The sequence below is a fragment of the Coloeus monedula genome (assembly GCF_965178545.1).
Source record: "Coloeus monedula genome assembly, chromosome: 3".
Taxonomy (NCBI): domain Eukaryota; kingdom Metazoa; phylum Chordata; class Aves; order Passeriformes; family Corvidae; genus Coloeus; species Coloeus monedula.
Genome location: NC_138783.1, coordinates 87,873,496 through 87,887,916, shown reverse-complemented (window position 1 = coordinate 87,887,916; position 14,421 = coordinate 87,873,496). Strand labels below are relative to the sequence as shown.

At 37.4% G+C, this 14,421-nt stretch overlaps 1 protein-coding gene across 6 annotated transcripts in view; it reads right to left on the bottom strand.

Annotated features, from left to right (window-relative positions):
• Positions 1-14,421, bottom strand: part of UBE3A (ubiquitin protein ligase E3A) — a 53,797-nt gene that overhangs the window by 9,606 nt on the left and 29,770 nt on the right. For 5 of the 6 annotated variants that reach the window (XM_082278238.1, XM_082278236.1, XM_082278237.1 and 2 more), the window contains 2 exons: positions 12,802-13,112; positions 7,632-8,887 (listed from right to left, as the gene is read on the bottom strand). In XM_082278238.1, coding sequence (XP_082134364.1) covers positions 7,632-8,887; positions 12,802-13,112 — 1,567 coding nt within the window. The remainder of the gene's footprint in view (positions 1-7,631; positions 8,888-12,801; positions 13,113-14,421) is intronic. The other variant, XM_082278241.1, reaches the window with a different exon arrangement.

The following is a 14,421-nucleotide window of genomic DNA, read 5'->3' as shown; positions in this document are numbered from 1 at the left end:
CAGACATGTTTCCAGACTGGAAGACAGAAAATAAGCCTTTGATGAGTAGTTGCATCTCTCAAACAAAGAGCTGGAAAAAAAACCCTAAAACCAAAAAAGACAGTAATATTACAGTCAAATCAACCCCCTCTCCTTGACCCTAAATGAGGAAGTCTCAAAAATTTCTTGCTCTTATTTCTTCAGTGCCTTTAAACAGATCTACTGCGCTGCTACTATGAAAGTGAAAATTCATTTAAGGCCAATAGAAAATCTGACATTTTACAAGAAAGGGTTTCAAGTCTATCTAAAGGCCATTAGAGGTCACAGAATCACAAAACAGTTTGCGTTGGAAAGCACCTGGAAAGATCATCTTGTTCCAACCCTTTTGCCATGGGCTGGGACACATTCCAGTAAACCAGCTTGCTCAAAGCCCCATGGCCTCAAACAATTCCAGGGATAGGACATTCACAACTTTCCTGGGCAACCTGCTGCTGCGCCTCACCACCTTCACTGTAAAGAATTTCTTTTGAATATCTAATGTAAACTTCTCTATTGAGGTCATTTCCCCTTGTCCCATCACTACATGCCCTTGTAAAAACTTCCTATCCAGTTCTCATCAGCCCCCTTTAGGTGCTGGAAGGTTCCATAAGGTCTCCCTGGAGACTCCTCTTCTCTGGCTGAGCAACTCCAACTCTCCCAGCCTGTCTTTACAGGAGAGGTGCTCCAGCCCTCTGATCATTTTTGTGTCCCTCCTCTGGATTCAATCCAACAGGTCCACATCCTTCTTATGCTGGGGACCCAGAGCTGGATGCAGCACTCCAGGGGGGAGTCTCACAAGAATGGAGTAGAAGAAGGGGACAGTCACCTCCCTTGACCTGCTGGCCATGCTGCTTTTGATGCAGTCCAGGGTATGGTTGGATTTCTGGCTGTGAGCGCACATTGCCAGGTCCTTCACTTGATTACAACAAAAATGTATCCTTTCAGTAAATCAAAAGTTAAGCAAGAATATTTTGCAGCTGCTAAGAAATAAGCTACTTAAAAGCATAAACACATTGGTTAAACTTACACAGCACAATTAGACTAAACATACCTATGTGGTGAAGAAAACTCAGCAGCAGTAAATTAAGGCACAGATGGACCTGCATACTCCTCTACCAAGACCATTCACTTGAGAGATTTGCCTCTGATTCGGGCTACTGCAAATTGTGCTTACCAGCAGGTGTCCTTAGCATGCTAAACCCTACTTTTTATTTCACTACCTTACCTTATGCACACATGCCAACACTCTTTACAGCCCATAATTTTACTACAGAAGTGTAAAGTAAAACTGGAACAGAACAGAGAAGGTAAAGGCAGCAGTAATGACACCATTGACTCATAAAATCACACCACCAGCAAGACACATTTTCTTCTGCTAACTGCCATGTCAGCCAGACATGATCCTAGCAGCACAGCAGGGCAGGATGGGTGACAGAGTTAGGGTGGTTATCATAACAGGTTTGAAGACTTTGAAGCACTCCATGCAAAAGGAGCATGTGGAGAAAAAATTGCACTGCCTGGTATTGAAAACTACATTTGGAAAGAGAGGGAGTGTAACTTCACAGCATATAAACCTCAGTTCAAAAAACATGAAGGCAAGCCTGCAACTTTTGAAAAGTAGAGAGCTAGCAGTTATTTAAAACTGTAAATACAGGTTAAATGTTCAAGCTGGAGAGACAGAAATTCTTCTATTTGGATCCCTTCCACTTAAAACTGACAGCAATAAAGTTGTGGGGTTTTTTTCTCCCCAGTCACGACTTTGTTGGCTTCATAGTCTTTACCACCAGTAATTTACTATATTGCATGTTTTATGAATTTTGATGAGTTCTGAGAAAGCAAATGTTGTCTCTGCTTTTCTTTTGGGACAGCAACCCTTTGTACTAGTGTAATGATTCTCTTGTATCATGGAAATGCACTAAGGAAAGTGATCATATTTATACATCTAGAGCAGTTAAAGAAATTTCAAAATTGTTTTTTGGCTGAGAAAAAAACAGCATTAAAAAAAGAGGAAGGAAACAGTCTTAGTTGAGCAATGCTGGCTAGGCAGATTAGAACAAGTGCACTGGATGTATGCAAGGGAGACAGATAAAGGATTACCCAAAAGCCAGTATTTTGAGCAAAGCCTGATGCTCCTTGAAGTAGATTCTATAAGCAGGAAAATGCTGCTAAGCTGCTCAACTGAAAGTTGTGGGTTTAGCTGCTCTTTTGAATATCCGTGTCAACACTGATGCTTCACAATAAAAACTGAATGCAGTGGGAAGCAGCAGCAGACAGCAGTAAGGAGACATTGGATTTTAGCAGAACTGCAGCAGTGTTTCTATAGCAGGGAAGTATGAACTTCAGTTATAGTTGTCTGGTTCTTGGGTTTTTTGGGGCCTTTCTTTTTTGTTTTTAGTAATCACAGCTACCTCAATCTTGACAACACAGATACTGCTGGATAAACACAATAAAGCTGTGTGAATTACCAAAGTTTTAGAAGTTGTTTTCTGTCATGATAGTTTGACTGGCCAAGTCATTGGAATAATCATGTTTTCCAGGGACTTCCTAAGAAGCAGGTGTGTAGCATGTCTAAAGCAGCAGAAGAATGTCTGAATTGAAAAGCTGAAAGCTGAGAGACAACGTTATAAAGAATATCTGTATTTTGTTTGCTGAAACACAACACTGTACCACAGCTTAAGAGATTGGGTGATTTTACTTTGTTTACAGAATAACACTGCTTTCCTGAAAGACAGGAATGTTCACTGAACCTCAGAAATATGACAACATTTAAAAGCTTAATGCAACACCGGAGTTTGGCAACCTGCTTAAAACTGATAGCAACTGAACTAATTTCTATACAGTTAAAAATGATCGCAAACCACCTTAAGTTCTAGCATAACATAAAGTTCTCTTTAAGGCAAAGGCAGGAATATTTTCCACACTAGATAGCAAAAATGACAGAATACAACTAATTAAAGCTTGAGAGTACCAGTGACACATCATGACATAAGTTGGTCAACACATTTTTCTAAAAACTGGCATGGAAAGTAAGTCACTATTACTGACATATAATGACACAGCAGCCTTTTCCCCAGCTGTACTTTACGGTTCGTGCATTTGGAGCTTGCAAACATCAACAGTCACATGCTCTGCATCCAACCAAGGCATACCAGTGATAACATTTTCACCTGGACACACAAACTTTGACTTTGTCTAAGTACTTTGCTGCTAAAATGGAAGAGAATGTGCCTACTGGGTTCAGGTGTCACATAAGAGTTTTGGTCATCAAGACATTCAGCCGAGTATTTACTAGCAGGAGAGGGTTGCTGCCCACTAGCTGTCCACATTCCATGAGAAATTTGTCGAAGTGAGTTTCTAATTTGCAAGCAAGTACAAGCCAGATTCTGCTGAAGGAATCCACCACATTTTCACTTGCAGAAGTTGTGTGTCATAACTCACACCCTTTAAATTACTGCTACCTGAGAAGAACGCCACATATAACCTGGGCCATGGGGGTGGGGCAAGAGTAAACTCAGAAGAAGGGGATGAAAGAAATAGCTCTTGGGGAATGAAAAGGCAGAAGAGGGGATTTAAGGATATATTTCCTTTCATTACCACCACACTCACACAACATGACTCAGCAGTACAGCTAACCTATTAAACCTGTTAGATAGAAAAAAACCCACCATGTTAACTGCTTTCAGGAACTGCAAACTGAGCTACCAACTCCCAAATATAAGGGTTCCTTAAAAAAAAGTGGGGACTAAAGTGTTACAAATTCCAACATTCTACCCTTGTCCCCGGGTGACTTTTCAGACTAACATGCAAATGAGTATACAAGAAGTATATTATACAAAGAAAGATGTTTCATTAAATGATTTCCAATAAAAAACGAAAAATAAATTTCTGAGGCAAGTTTCATACATGCAAAGAAACTGAACCATGAATTTGTAACCAAAATTTTTCCTTAGATGTATGTGTTTCAGGGAACTAAGATCCTCTTAATAAGCAACTTAAAACAAGATATTGCTTTTAAGGTATTTAAGAAGCATAGCTTCAAATTTTTAGTAAAAGAAAAAAAGTCCTACGGTAATAATAGTAACAAAAAAAAAATCACTTACCAGTGTTCATATTAGCTTTAATGAAGTCCAAAAAGTGAGAAGATATACATACTGAATTATAAAAGCTAAAATATTAAGTATTGATAGAAGAAAAACAGCTTGGTAATGACTTCATTAGCTCAACTAATTAAGCGGCCAGTATTTAGAGTGTTTGCAAGTAATTGCAAATGCTGATCAAAGTATTTGTTTGAAAAATATTCAACATCAATAAGGAAAATATGATCAAGACAATCTCAACCTCATTTTAGTCAATATTCTTGAAAATAATTTTATCAGGAAGTTATCACTTATTCCATATATACTCAAAAAAGTCTTCACTGACTCTTCTGTAAAGACGCAAGTCTAGTGACCTAAACAGTAGTTCCTTACAATTCAAAAAGGTCTGTAAATATTCAAACCCCTTAAGTTAAAAAAAAAAAAAAAGAAATTTGAGGGTAAATATGTTGGTAGTTGTCATGGGTAATCAATCACCTGTAATTTAAGCATGATTAGAAACATTTTGTCACTGAACAGACCTAAGAACATGCTTCCACTACTGAAGATCATCATCTTGGAAAGATCTTTCTCATATTTTTCAGTGAGATCCTTCCTAAGTTAAATACTGTACACCCAAAACTGCAGCCATCCATGATGCAAACTCATCCAGTGCTGCTTTCACTCAGGTTTGATGCTGTCACTGCTGCTACAGAAGCTCATGGTACCCATCTTAGATTCCCATCAGAGATAGAGCAAACTGCTTTAAGGCTTAGGACATGAGACTGAAGAGCTTCCTCCAGACCTGGTTCAGACCAACTAGGAAGTAACTGTGAAAATTACTAAAATCACTTCTCAACCAGGTACAGAGAGTACCAGTAACAACAGCACACAATTCTTGAACAGATCAGGCACTCCCTGATGAAAGGTGACAGCATGGAACAGTATCTCCCCTGCAACAGCTTCCCAGCTACCAGCACAATTGCAGCTTAGAGATTTCCTGAGGTTTGTGTGGCTCACATCAAAATGCCTGTAATGTCCATTAGCTCTTGATGGATCTTTCTTGCACAAAGAGTTACAGGTCCTGGGCAAAGACATTCACCATTTTAAGGTACACAGTGTGAAAAAAAGGTCATTTTGCTTACATTAAGCCTGATTCTTGAAAATAACACAAGGGGCTACCAGTTGAGAAAACCATTATTTCTCACTCAACTTCTCCATCCATCTTTTATGTCCTCTCCATCATCCTTTTTACCCTTAAGGGGACTTTACAATTTCTCTGAAGAGACTCTCAGTTCTCTAAATGTATTTCTACTGCATCCTTTCTGATATTAAAATGAGAAGAAACAAATGAAAGAGACCTAGGCACACTATGGTCAACAGTGAAATTACATGTTTCCATTCACTAACACTTCCTGGGGAATATTTAAAATATATTCCTTGAGAACTGATACTTTGTATCATCAGTTAAGACATATCAGTAGTTAAAAGGTGGATTCTGTACCCACTTCATACATTTATCAATACAATTTTCCTTAAGTCCACATGATCCCATAACAGCTACCCTGCAACATCTGTTTGAAACAGCACATATTCCCTTCCTCCACTGTGGATGGCACATCTGCGTTCATCTCCATTTTATGGAATATAATCTATTTTCCACTTCTGAGAAATGCCTGGGCTGCACTTGGTCTTGTTGGCTACCACTACAGTTTAGTTCAGACTACATGAATTTAGAACAATTTTATCTTTTCCCTTTATTTTCTGTCCCAGAACAAACAGTTTAAAATCCTTACTTTTCTTGGAGCTCTGACAGTCAGGTCACCATAATTTAGCATGCTCTGGCAGCTTAAATTAACAGCCATAGGAAGATCCATGGCAACTGCCCAGGCATGTAACTCAGGCTGCTAGGCTGTGCAAGGGCTGCTGCAAGTGCATCACAATTTAGATTAGTATGTTTGAGTTTAATCTGATTTAAATTTCCTAAACTTCCTACAGGCCAAGAGTGTGCACAGCAGTGACTGCTGTGGCCCCATTGCAACTCGATGTTGCCCATAAGCTTTTTAACCTACACTAAACATATCTTTTTTTGTCCTCAAAGATTTCAACTTTCACAACAAGCAGTATGTGAAAGAATGCCTTTTCTCTTATTTATGGATTTTCCTTCTTATATCAGCATAAAGACGAAGGTTTGCTTTTCTTCTGCTGGAACTGACATTAAAAAGAACGTCCTAAAACTAGCTCTTATGCTCTTTTAGCTCATCCTCTCCTAAAGAGAAAGTACTGTCCCTCCCTTTTTTTCAGTATTTATGTGCCCAAAATGGAACATTTAGGGAATAAACTGCATTACAATAAGACAAAACCTAACTAGACACAACTCTCAAGTCTGACAGATAGTGAAATTACAAAGACTATTCTTAAATCAAAAACCACAGTATTTTTGTATCTATTTGTCTAATATAAAGTTGAGTTTACAGACAGGAGCCAATTTCTGCACCACAATCTTATTTTTTCTTTTGGTACTGAAGACAAATATTTTCCCCGACAAGTCACAATATCAGCAATTCCCATGAAGCAGCTAACCCAGCTAGAAATTGCTAGGCATACAGAAAAATCAAGGTCGGAGCTCATTTAGGGCTCTCACATGTGACCTTCAGTGGCAGTTAAAGTCATCGAATTTAACTACAAGTAACAGCTGGGCTGAGAGGCAAAAATCAGGTAATTTCGCCAAAACCTCTCTAAATATCTCTCTGGGTCTTCAGTGACAAATTTTAAAGCCAAGGGTAAGTTTAAAAATTTGCAAACCTTGTGCTTTAATAACAGAACATGGGAAAATGAGTTTTTGAAAATTACCAGCTTAAACAAAACAAAAAAAAAAAAAAAAAGGAAAGGTCCTAGAATTAAAGAATGTATTTCGGTCATATATGGACCTATTTACTGTAAAATAGTTTGTATCCTGTATGATTCCCCTCTTTCAAAAATGCATGAAGACATGGCTTTAAGTTTTAATTCAGTAAGTCAGCATACTCAGAAACAGGCTGCTCTCATACTTCTCTGTATTAACAGGTCTGTCTTTTCCTTTCTCAGTCATATCAGTATTTGCACCAAATTGCAACAATGCTTTATTTCTAGAAATTTAGAAGTCCACAAGAAGAGTACACAACTAAAAGGTTTTAATTTCAACTTCCATCTGAAAATCCCTCACATCAGAAGACAATCCAGGACAGTGCAGAGGACAAGAAACAGAGTTGGTTATGCTCACCATTCAGATCTGTGCAGGATCTGATAACGGGGAATAAGAGCTATTTGGCACTTGTAAACATCTAAATCTGCAACCACTCTGAGCAGAAGTGGTTCTGCTGAACATACAAATCTTCAGCTTCATGCTTAGAATTCAAACAATAAAGCTATCTGAGATTCTTCTAGAGGAAATCTAGTATCTATGCACTCACAGAGAGTCCTTTTCAGTTACTCCAAGCCCATGTAGTTTTCAGTGGTCAGACACAACAAACCCAAGTTCCACGTTGCTGCATGACTTACCCGGACAAGAGCATCATCGATGATGTGATCACGTCTCACTTTAAGTCGCAAATATGGGTTGAGCTGCTGCCCTTGAACTAAGCTGTAGAGCACAGTTATGCGTCTTTCACTGTACATCCGGATCCTATTGTCATAATACAATCCCAGGTTCTTGGTAACAGCATTCAATATAAAGGGACAGGTCATAAATGAGAATTTATTCTCTGTTTCTACTTTGAAGAAAGTGTAGTCTTTGTCCATTTCTAGAACATCATTCAGTGGTTCATTAATAAATTCTTCAAAAGGGATAAGTGGTTTTCTGCAATCTATAGTTTTAACACCAAGTTCAGTTTCCAGTGGGTCCACTCGAGGACCTTTTTTATTTCTTCTTTCCTCACCCAACAGCTCTTGAAGAGTTAGTTCACTTGATTCTGGGATGGGTTCTTCATCTTCCTCTTCATTATGATCTGTATCCACATCCCCTCCTACTACATTTGCATAGTAAACCATTTTCAAGCACTTTGAAGCAGCAACAACAGCATCATCATCATTCACTAGGTTACGACTATTGAACTCGTTGCTTATGACTTTGTAAGTAATAAGCTGCTGAAATGTTTCCATCATTCTCCGAATTTGATCTGCTCTGTACTTAGACCACAATCTGACCAATTTTGCTTGAGCTGCAAGGGGTAGTTTGCTCATTGCTTTGCAAAACAATGGTAGAGCCATTTCCAGATATTCTGGGCTATGAAGATTGCCATTCTCCATAACGATAATAAACAAATTCAGATAGTTAGGATCCCGAGAGTACACATTATGGTAAGTCAAGTCACATTCCACATTAGGTGACAAGTACACAAGTGCATTTAAAAAGGCAGTTTCTATTTTTTCATTAGAAAGTAACCTATCATAGACCCGTCTGACTGCTTCAATATCTACAGACACTTCATCTGGGCCTAGTTTTTGGAGGTTATTATCTCCCTGTGTGTTATCACCTATTCTTGATGATGAAGATGACGATGCACCAGAATCCTCTTCCATAGCAGCAGCCGAACAGGCAGCTTTTTCCTTTTCATCTTCATCTTTGTCTTCATCCTTTCCTTGAAGAGACTTGAGCTCCTCCTTGGTGTGCTGCTTGGTTTTTCGGAAACTCTGTACCAGTGCTTCAGCACTAGAAAACACTCTCCCAATTACCCGGATTAAAGGGGAATAATCCTCTTTTTCTCGACATAGTTCAAGAATTTCATATATCTTGTCTTCTGTTAGAAAAGTCACATCTATAAAAAGATAAAGTTATTCATTTTATTAAGATAAAAATTAAAATGATAAAATACTTCTGGCTTGCCCTACCCAAGAGATCTGTGTGTCATATCACCCTTAAAATTGCAAAAACAGTGTCAGTGCTGAATAAATTCAAGACAGATACTTTATAATTTCATTAGCAAGAAACATCATGATTTCATTCACTGACTTTGTAAAATATTTTATTCATGAATGTCAATCAGAGAATGTGCACAATGGTGAAACTGTTTTGCAGCCAATTAACTACATTTGGTAGTTAACAGCACTCTATTGTCTAAACAAGAGCAATCAGTAAGAGGTTTAAACTTTACGAGACTTAATGAATAAGGCTGCAACAATACAGTCTTCTGGTAAATCTGCACAATTAATGTGTAAGTCATTAAACTAAACAAACTAGACTGCATCAACCTCTTTTTTCGAACACAGCTCATGTTTATGGACTTCACACATTTTTTCACCCTTAAAACCAAACCTTGAAGAAAAGGCCCAATCACTTGTTTTGTGGTATTTAAATGGGAATGAAAGATTTCTTATTTCTCTTTTTCATGCTTTCTGCAACTGTTTTTATACTAAATCGATGCCTGAAAATCCTCCCAAAACCCTCAATATATGCTCTGAAATTTATGCTGCCTTCTAAATTACATATACAGTGGGGCATGTAGATTATTTCTTTGTACATTAGGCCTCACTAAGATAAGCAATTTGGGTATACTCATCAACATGCTATTCAGATGAACAAGATAGTTTACACAGATCATCTGCTCCAAATACCTGTCTGTTTTCCCTCTCCCCCAACTCCTGATACAAAATAAGATATTTGAAGGGTGCATTTCTATTTGAAATCTTCCTTTCTCTTTAGAAAAAAGAAAGAAAACATTATTTATAGCTTTCTATGTTACTTCTCAAACAGAACCCACAGATGCTTTCATATCAGGTGATGATTTACAGTAGGATTACCACATGATCAGACCTTGAAAAGGTATTCTGGTTTAAGCAGATTCTTCTGAACTGACACATAATTAGAATTAAAACAGAATCTGTGTAATTGCATCTCTAGAGATCTAGAAAACATCTCAGAACTGTATTCACTAACCATGCTAGAACCACCTACCTCTGCAGAAAGAATTCTATCATTTTAATAAAGACATGTTTAATAAAGATGTTGTACATTAACATATTTTGAAATGTAATTACCTAGACTGATACTCATTCCAAGAAGTCATTAAATTAAAAATACAAACTAGATGATGACAAGACAGACAACCTACTGACTTTCACAGAATCCCAAGCCACTCTTAGAGCACATCTAACACAGGAAAGGTTAACCTTATGTCATGCTACTTAGATTGACTCCAATCTGAAAATGCTGACAAAGCTCAAAACTAAAATCTGTCCTGTTAAAAAAACAGCTCTACTGAAACCATTATGAAAGGATTCAAGCTTAATACAACATCTATTTTTGTCTTTTGCAGTGCATGCTCAGGAAGAAAAACTTGTTTTAAAAGAAGTTTTCATTTTCTTGTGTTAAGAGAAATTTAACTGCTGATACAGATGATGTCCCATGAGACAGCTCCTCAAAATGAGGACCACAGTCTCAAGTTCATTGAGTCTGGACCATAGACATTATTCATAGCATAAAAATTATCAACACAAGTTGACAATTTAACAATATAACACATTTCAGATTTCCATACTTAGAATAGGAATTCCTCATTCACTCTTTTAAACGTTTTAGTATTACGGGAACTAACCATGTACTATTTCCAATTAAAATATTTAATAATACCATCAGCAGTTTCCTAGCAGCTTTAAGTCCTATCCCATGACCATCCCGTAATTGAGCTGCCATAAGGGTCTGCCCCATTTTTACTGTACAGCACTGAGAACAGCTGGAGGAAAACAAACCAAAGTGAAGCTTCACCATAACACAAGCCAATTTTAGCTGACTTGTGTCTGGATCTGTGAGCTTTTACATGCTTTTTCCTCTCACGTCCTCTATTTCAAATAAGCAATCCAGTAAAGCAACTCCTCTCAGACCTTGTTCTCAGTAATATTGCACCATGAAGTCAAAAACCTGCACATGAAGTCAAGTTTTAACAGTGATCCTTGACTGTGAAAAAGACTGCGTGTGAGCTATATATTGCCAACAACACACTCCCTAATTAGCAAATTCATTAATTATATTTTCTTTATCTCTTATGGAAGCTTTGTTACCATTGTCTCCTTGCTGCCTATCAACTGACCTTCCCTGTTTCCAATTTAATATTTTGGTGATCAAAACTGAAAATAGATTCCCAGGTAATGACAACATCGATTTTTAAATGATGCTTCCTCTCTGATTACAATTGTAACCTATGCTTTTTATATATTTGTGATTTCTCTATTTCCTTGTTTGTGGACTGCTATCTAAGGTATTACTAGATGCTGACAATGGCTTCCACGGAATTTTTTCCTCAAAGGTAACAGTCTTAGGGCTTAGAACTCCAGAAAAGTAATTTAGGTAATTACTTCTGAAGGATATTTCTTTCAATTTATTAGAACTTTCAATCCTATGTCAAGCATAAAAACAAGTCACACATCCTTTTCCTTGGCTTTGCTAAACTTAGCTGCAATTTTCCCAGTAACTGTTGGAGCACATAGACCTTAAACAATTCTGAGTGCTAGATTCCTTACACATCATCCAATTCCAAAGGTAACTAAGCCTCAGATGGGCTTTAAGAATGCATTAAAGTTCTCTGTCTATACAGGTACAAAGAAAGGTCAGTACTTATGATACTCCAAAAGAGGAAGTCTGAGTCACTGCTGTAGCCAACAGACTGTCTCTGGAGGTAGGTTGAGAAGACTCTTAGGTACCCACCTTGGGGAGAGGGGATGGTTAGACAGAATAAGGAAAATTCTGTATCTGAAAAGCTCCATAAAAAATACAAAAAAATCAAGAGAAAAATCACAAAACAGACTTAATGTGCCTCTTTCTCATCTAATGCTACATTGCCTTCCCTTTCCCAGTGTTTGCCTCTCTGCTTATTCAGATCGTAAATAATTTGGGGAGAAATTTATCCTTGTGTCAGATAAAGAACAAACTGATGCTGCTATTGACTGGAACATCTTAGGTTGCTTATAACACAGTACCATGTTTTATTGCTGATTCTGTAGTGTTTTTTAAATCTTTGCTGTAAACAATTTCACCTTCTTTAGCTAAAATAAATGGATCTGGACTTGTGTTTGTACCACTTTTTGCCACAATAGTTAAAAAAGGTCTGCTCAAAGGTTAACAGCTTTAATTACATTTGGCCTGGTTTCTGGATGTGTTTGCATCACGGGTTTTGGCAAAAACTAACACTATTCTATTAGTATGTATTTACAATTAGAGAGAGTTTGAAAAGCTAGACAGAAGTTAGAAAACATATACAGAACAGTATCTCATTTTACACTGGTTTAAAAATAACGGTGCTCAAACATTTTTAGCTTAGTGAATGCATTGCCTATCACCCACTGTATCATTTTCTTCATCGGTTAAGTTTCTTAGCAAAGAATCTGGAATTAGCTAAAAGTATAACTTTTATAATTTATTAACTGCAGAAGAGTTACGAAACTAGCAAAACCAAAACAGTCTTACAAAAGCACTTAAAGCTTTTCTATATTTGCAAAAATCATTATTATTGTAAGACAACAAATGCATGTTGATTTTAACAGAGATGCGGTCAAGATCTAGGTCTGGAATAAGTGTTCAGCATTAATCCCCCCATTTTTCCAAAACCATAGTAAAATACTTGACTGTCTAACACTGCATTTTACTAAAGTCAGCAGACCACCACCAGAGTGAATTCTGCTGGCTTGTACTCGTGCAAATGAAATGTGTTTTATTTTATGGAAATTGTAAACATCTTACCTTTAAAGTCATCTCTTGGGCCTTGCATTTCCTTCTTGTTCATTTTTCTGTCAGTGCAGGAATTGTTATGGGCACCTTTGGAATTGTTTTCTAGGTAAGCTGAGCTCGTTCCTTTCTTGGAGGGATGAGGATCACAGAGTTTTGCATTAATCTTATAAAGCTCGAGGGCCTTAATGGCTGCTGCATTGTTATCCATACGGAGAAAAGTTGGACAGGAAGCACAAAATTCATTTGTACAGGCTTCATTTCCACAGCCCTCGGTTAACTGGTGGTAGTAGCGCTCTATTAGATGCTTTGCAGCTGCTCGCTTCCTGTAGCAAACATTCAAACAGTAAGTACAAGGATTAGTGGAGCATTCACATACAAAGCTCATTCAATAGCATCAGCAAGGCAGAGATTAGTCAGGCACTGAAACACAAGATTTCTGTCAGAAAGAACACATTGGAAGATTTTTTAAAATCCAGGATTCTCATCTTGACAAATGCAAATATATTTAACACACAATTTAATTTGTGGGTTCTATGTAAGTGAAAAATAAATCCTGTTCATGCGTAGTTTTTTATGGTAATGCTACAGTGGAGACAATCTTGTACAGTTCTGAACAATCTCAGCTGTCGCTACAAAAGAGAGCAATTTGAATGCAAAACAAGGCTGCAACCGAAACAGAACTGGATGTTGTACAGGTGTTGAATCTAATATATAGTACTGAGGCATGGTTGCCACTGACAGACGGAAGAGGCACAAAACACAAACAATTCAGACATTTATTTAGCAATACTATCAATACTACACTATTTTACCCATTTTAACAAGATTCCAGATGACTAAATTATCATATTTAGTCTATTTAAATCTGCACAAAAAATATTCCTTTATTAATTAAACTGATGCCAAAACCACAATTACAGATGTGCTCAAGGCTGAATATATTTCTCCTCAGCTTAAATAAATTATACGGTTCTCTAAAAAAAAAAAGAAAAAAAAAATCCAAAAAAGCAGTATCTGCCAAATCCTTCTGTTTCTCTTACCATCATAGGTGGCAAGTAGGTATTCTGAAAAATCACAGCTGTATTGCTGTACAAGTTTATGTGCTCAGTACTATATATATGCACAAAAGAAGATGTAACTGTCTTATTAATAAAGTCACAGACTTCTGCAGAAACGTGCAAATACTAAAGAAATCACTGGAAAGCCGCAGGTAATCAGGACAGAAGCAGCTACATGCAGCACCAAGCACAACATTTGACCACATTTTGGAAAGAAAGCCCCAAACCTCAACTTCATTTAAGATAGTAAGTTATTAATGAAAACTACCAACTATGGAAGATTTCAAACATTTTGACTAGGTGTAACATATGGGCCTTTTTACGTAACTTTAGTGATACAGTACCATAAAGATTAGAGCATCAGAAATTGTAATAGTAACTTAAAATTGCCTTTCCTGATGTTGATGCATGCACAGATCCTGCATAGAGCAAGTACTTCAGAACTGAAGTGCTAGACTGGTACTACTCAGCACCTGCTGCACCTTGCTGTTAATAATGGCTGGTTAAATAGCCGTCTCAATGCAGCTACTTTAGAAGGGAAAACGTTCAGAGTGACTGCTGAGGTATATATTAC